A 6,069-nucleotide genomic window follows, 5' to 3' on the forward strand; every position below is an offset into this window, starting at 1 on the left:
ATCCCAGTTGGTCACGGTCAGTGATCACCTTGTGTGCAGCCTTGCTGGGTGAGGGCATGGTGGGTCCGTCCAGCACAGGTAGCACCACTGGTCTAGACAAGGCACTGAAGGGACTCGTACAAAAGGTATCTCCTCCACACAGTCGTCTTCATGATTTAACTGAATCTCTGTGTTCCGGGGGGTTGCTACCTATTTCTTATTCAGACAAAACTTTCCGAGATATTAGTGGGAGTTTTGCCCAAGTGTGAGCTGTTGGAACAAGTTCTTGATTTGTTAAATCAATTTCTTTAACATAATGGCAAATTAGATTCCCCCTCTGTTGTAGTCCAGGTCACATCCATATTAATCAGAGTAGGGAACTAGAAGGAAATAAATCCCTTTGTGGTGATGGAGTGCAAGGTATTTGATTCAGCATCATGCTTGATTGCGTTATTGTAATAGCATTTTACTATGTCTGACTGGCTCTTTTCAGATACTTGCTTTCAGTCAGCTAAAGAAACTTACTTACTTCAAATTTCTGAAACTGATGCTTTGTCTTTCTGGAGCAGAGGTAAAGTACTAAAATGATGAAGGCGATGTAAAAATACAAACAGTTGAATAAAATGGTTGAAAAGTGAGATATGTTTCCACTTTTCAGGAATTTATGCCATCAATAGGTAAGACTGCTAGCTTTTTAGGTATAGTTTGGGAAGGTGGGGTTTTTTTTGGCCCAATTTAGATCAAGTCATTGCAGAAACATCTTGATAGCAAAGGATAAAATGTAAGTCCTTAATTACACCCTTGATTTCTCTGGAATCAGAATTTGACTCAAGTGGCATTCACAAAGCTGTTATCTGTTAGTGTACTTTGTGATTCAGACTAACTACATACACAAGTTAGTTACAAACCATGACCTTAATTCTTTCCAACCAAGGGAGCGTTTGCTTGTAGTTATGACTCTTAGGCTAATGAATCCTTACAGCGATGAAATGTCTGTCAAGCTGGCTACTCATTGTCGCTTCTGTTTTCTCAGGAAAAGAGAGTAAATTCCTTCCCAAGAACAGGAATTGCAGTTACTTTTAACTGTTCAGCAATGTATAGTATCCAGGATTTAAAAAAAAAAAAAAAAAAGCAAAAAGCAAATAAAAAGAATAAAAAGACAGCTGATGTATGAATATGGGACAAAGGTAGACGGTGATATCCCGTTTAATTGAAGAAGAACTCTGAATCAGAAAGTTTTCTTTCCCATAGCTGCATAGCTCAAGAGCAATGATTACCTTGAGAGGTAGCTCAGATTTTACAACCTAAAGTGCTATGTGTTGGGCAGCCCCAAATGTACTGGCTGTCTTAAAAAATCTTGGCCAATTCCTTGGCTAATATGGCACACTGAATTTTGTTTTCTATTAACTTAATAGATAAATTTCACTCCTCATTTACGTAATTTCTGATGAAGGCTACAGTAGCATCTAAACCAATGTTAATGAGATGGTGGAACTGGGTTTACAGGGAAGCATGGCATGCTCAGAGGTCACGTCATTCACTGCCTCCTCCCTCTTCCTCCATGCTCACATCAGTAAGGTGCAAGGTCCTGGAGTATTCAGGAACAGCCACCAAATTGAGAAATATTCAGAGTTTCTCAATACTATCATGTAAAATCATTACAGAAAAAGGTTAGAAAAATATGGAAAAAAAAGATTCACTAAAGGTTCTGTCCTTACTCTTCATTTTTAAAAACTGACATGTACAAAAATATGACTTTTTTTTGGTCTTTCCTTAGATATGGAAAGAGATCAAGCCCAGAGACACTGATCTCAGACCTCTTGTTGAGGGAAAGCACAGAAAATATTCCTAGATCCAGGTATGTATGGAGGGGTTTTGTGGTGCCTTTCACTTCTCATTTAGATTGAACAGTTTCATTTGTTATCAATAAATATGTTTCACAGGGAGAAAACATATGCCACCAACAGCTGGGTAAACATGTCCTTAACATTTTTAATTCCTTTTTTGTTAAGAGCTAGTACCATCTATAAATGCAAAAAATGCCTTACCAGATATAATATAGTCCAAACTCCTTGTTTCCTGATTTTGGGAGCAGGCCATACCCGCTCTTTAGAGGAAGGGAAGCGTTCCCACAACGCTTGCCCCATGCCGAGCTTTATTACACAGAATTGTATGCTGATGCCTAATGATGATTGCTTATGTACTGGAGCCCCAAAGATGGCATATTTCTACTCATTTGCTACTCAAACAGGTTTAAATTCTTCCGCTGAAGATGTATGAGTGGTAAATATGCACATAGATTAACTTATACACAAATACATGGCTATGATTGGTCTTTAAAATACAGTATTTCACATTGGTTTTGTACCTAATATTTTACAAAGGGAAAAAGGCCTTTATATTTCCATTTGCACTTGGTTTAAAATAATAGTGGTGTTTCAAGCAATGTTGGGATTTCAAATGTACATGCTGTATTTATCTAGTTAGGCAGTGATACTTTAGCTATAATGTAAGACACTGTAGTAGCGACTACAATTTACATAGCTGAAAAGTAAGTGTGTTGAAAAAATAAGATACAGGGGGAGTTTTGGCCCACGAAAGAAAATATTGTTTTTAATTTTACTCACAATCAAGCATGAATGAGATCAGTTTAAGCCTTTACTGATATCCTGAAGTTTGCTGATAATACTTCTACTGTGGAAATAAGTGTTTTATGCAGTAGTCTTCTCAGGGGTCTGCGAGCAAATGCTCTGCACTTTCATCAGCTGTGCAAAGGCTCAATTAGACTAGTTAAGTACTTAAGCATAATAGTCTGTAGCAGTGAACTTAGGGCATGAGCTTGTCACTGAAAGGAGACCAAAATTTCTACTGCCATCAAGGGAGCTTGTCCATGAGACTTGCAGTTCTATGCATAGGGAGACCGTTGACTTACGGTTTGATGACTAACCGCAGCTGTGGGGATGCAGTTTTCTCTGCAGATGCTTATGTAAAAAATTGCATGGAGTGCAGAGAAATGTGCCAGACTATTTTGTGTTTGGTAATGACAAGGCAGAGCCCTCACATAATGGGAAATTTCCGCTGCCATGAATTTGAGGCAACACACAGGGCAGTACAAAGTCTAATACTCTCTGTAATTTTCACCCCTTCATAACAAAACTTTATGGTTATTATTATTGTTTCAATAATGCTATTTATAACACACCAGGGAGCAAAAACTCATGAGCGAAATAACAAACTAGTCTGCATTTAAGATCGAGAAATTATGAGAAACAGATTTTTATTTCGTACCCCCCTGTAACAGCACTTTAAACTGGGTATGGTGTTTGTCATTCATCGATGACAATTATGGGAGTACTGGGAACAATGATGTCTAGTTTTCTAGGATAAAAGCCCGTATGGATTCTGAACCCTGCTCCAGGTTTTTCCTCCATGTGAGGACATAATGAAATCTTCTTTCTACCCAGTCCTGTGTTTCATGGCACATCAGGAACTTAATATCTCTGAGACAGCTGTACCTCTCTGTGACTTGGCTGGAATTCTCCAGAGGGTTTGAAAGCTGGTGGGGAAGTTAGGGGAGCCAGGCAGGGGTGGACAGCTGGACACACAGCAAATATGCCCAGGTACAACGTGGCTATCTAAGCCTTCCTCCTGGAGGAAGCCAGGCTGAATGAATGAAAGGCAGGCTGGTATTATTCTGAACTTAAATTTAAGAAGTATGTGTTTTAGAAGCCAGTTACGGAGCAGGTGTAATTTGCACTCAGTGAATCAGTGAGAGAGACACACATTTCATGAGTTCTCAAAATGAACTTTGTAAATAGATATTGAGGTATTAATAAACAACTTACCTGTATTCAGCTTGGCTGGCCTGGTTTGACATTTCACTTTTGCTGACTAATATATACCCCAAAGTATTTTGCGGTCTAGGTGTATGTCTGACCATATAAAGAAAGTTTAGAGAGATTCTTATAGAAACCAGTTAAAATGTAGGAGGTTAAGGAATAAAAAAAGGAGGTACCTTGACCTGAGTAAAAATAAGTTCTTATGAGAAAAACTTCTCACGTGGCATGTTTCTGACCTTGTCAAGCCTGTGGAGTCATGAGAAAACCTTTAAAACTCAATAATCAGATGCCTCTCCCCTACTATTGCCTCTTTAAGGGTTAGGTATCTAGCGTGAAGTAGCTGTCCAGGCTGCCTTCACAGTCCATTGCAGGGGTGGGTATCTCCAAATGAACCTTCCATCCGAAAATGTGCAGGATCAATTGCCCGCTCAAGCTGTCAGTGTCTCCCCAGTGACTGTGAAGGAAGACTAGATGCCCAGCTTTTAGATGGCCAAAATTAAATCAAATGCATTTCCTCTAGTCCCTCTCCATGTTCTCCACTTGTTGGCTCACTTGCTGTGTAGACAGAACAGCTGTTTGCAAGCAGAGGACCTCTAGATCGAATCCTACCCTCAGCAACCCTTTCAACATGCATTTCAAATGTTTGATATTGAGCAGCGGAATACTACAATAATATTTTAGGATGGTGGCTGTGGACTTCAATTTTTTTTGAAGGTGCTGACATCATGACATATGGGGTTTTTTTTGATTTGTTTGGTTTTGGTTTTTTTTTTTGGGGGGGGCTCAGTGAATTGTCTTTGTAAACTGTTTACTCCTGAGTAACAGCGAAAAATCTCTCTAGTTGTATTTCAATGTATCATAGTTTTCTAGCTGAATTTCATTAAGTGCTTCTTAATGGCATAAAGCAGCTTTGCAGTGAGTCTCAGTGGTGTAAAAGCACACCATCTGGGCAGCGGTATGGAGAGGCAGGTTCTAGTACCAAAGTATTGACATTTGGCCAACCAGGATGCCTCTGCTTTGATGGGAGTTGCATATACAATCTTCAACTGCAAATATATATGTGTATTCCTTATTGCTGCTGTTATTAAAATGAAAATTTTAGGTAGTGCTAAATCTGGAGTTTTCAGAAGGGCCTTTAAAATGTGTTTAATGGGGTTTTTTTATTCATAATATGTATTGCAGGTTTGAAGACCCTTCGATGTGGTGATGGGATTTTCAGCACACCGTCAAAACTTTTCCTAGTTTTCAGTTCATACTCCACGCCTCTGAAGCAAACCATAGCATCATTCCCAGTGCATGCAGCCATTGTACTGAATTCTGTAGAGTTTTTCCTTCATCATATTTGTATATACCTTTATTTAAATAAATTATTTGTGCATTCCAAAATATAACATACTAAATGAAAACAAGCAACCCTGTCATTGGTATAGCAAAGAGTTGTTTTAAACTATTAAAACTGAATTATAACCTCCCTGCAGTCTAAAGTAGTATGGACAACAATAGTGTCACAGTTATTACAGTAATTAGTGTGCAAAGTAAGATAAAGACATCATCTATTGTAGCCTCAAACTCAGCTCAGCTGCCTGAGTTATACAAAATTGTTTAAAATAATTTATCACAGACTACATAATTTAGGAAAATAGTGTTCTGGGAGGCGATTTTTCAGAATCATCGTAGTAAAACTGTACTTAGTACTTACAATGACAAATATATTAAAATTAATAGCATTTGGAAAATACAAAAGAATAAGTCACTGCTTAATTCTGCTAACTCCTCAAAACTGGTTTGAAGCTTGGCTGTAAGCCTGAATTAGGAATTTTAAATGAAACAGATGTAAGATCTTTGTTTTGACAATATGCAAATCAGCAGAAAAAAAATATCTAAAGTAACTCATAAAACAGAACAAATCTACAGCTATTTGTGCTGGAAAAGAGATGTTTAACGTTGCCTCAGGGCTTGTAAAGGAGCGCACTGATAAATTACAACCCTTTGGGTACCTACACTCTGAGCCTCTCTCATTTGGAGTCATTCATGGTTTCTGCTTCCACCACGAGAAGGTACCTGCAACAGGGACAAGGGCAACTGACTTTAGGTTTCTTTTTTAGTCTTTTTTTTTATTTGTTTCATGAATGTCATCACTAGCCTAATGAGGGACTTAGACAAAGGACCTCTGAAGAAACCCTCAACCTTTTAGTTCAAAGTAACATAACATAATGCCAGCACGTTACCCTTGTTCTCTTGTGGTTTAGTT

At 38.4% G+C, this 6,069-nt stretch overlaps 1 protein-coding gene across 1 annotated transcript in view; it reads left to right on the plus strand.

Annotated features, from left to right (window-relative positions):
• The window catches only part of NPY (neuropeptide Y), a gene marked incomplete at its 5' end in the record, with an annotated part of 8,743 nt that extends 3,718 nt beyond the window's left edge, over positions 1–5,025 (plus strand). Inside the window, 2 exons of the mRNA XM_009700613.1 lie at positions 1,757–1,837; positions 5,001–5,025. Of these exons, the coding sequence (XP_009698915.1) occupies positions 1,757–1,837; positions 5,001–5,025 (106 nt within the window). The remainder of the gene's footprint in view (positions 1–1,756; positions 1,838–5,000) is intronic.
• Between the last annotated feature and the right edge of the window lie 1,044 nt (positions 5,026–6,069).

The sequence above is a fragment of the Cariama cristata genome, unplaced genomic scaffold (assembly GCF_000690535.1).
Source record: "Cariama cristata isolate BGI_N322 unplaced genomic scaffold, ASM69053v1 scaffold42125, whole genome shotgun sequence".
Classification (NCBI taxonomy): domain Eukaryota; kingdom Metazoa; phylum Chordata; class Aves; order Cariamiformes; family Cariamidae; genus Cariama; species Cariama cristata.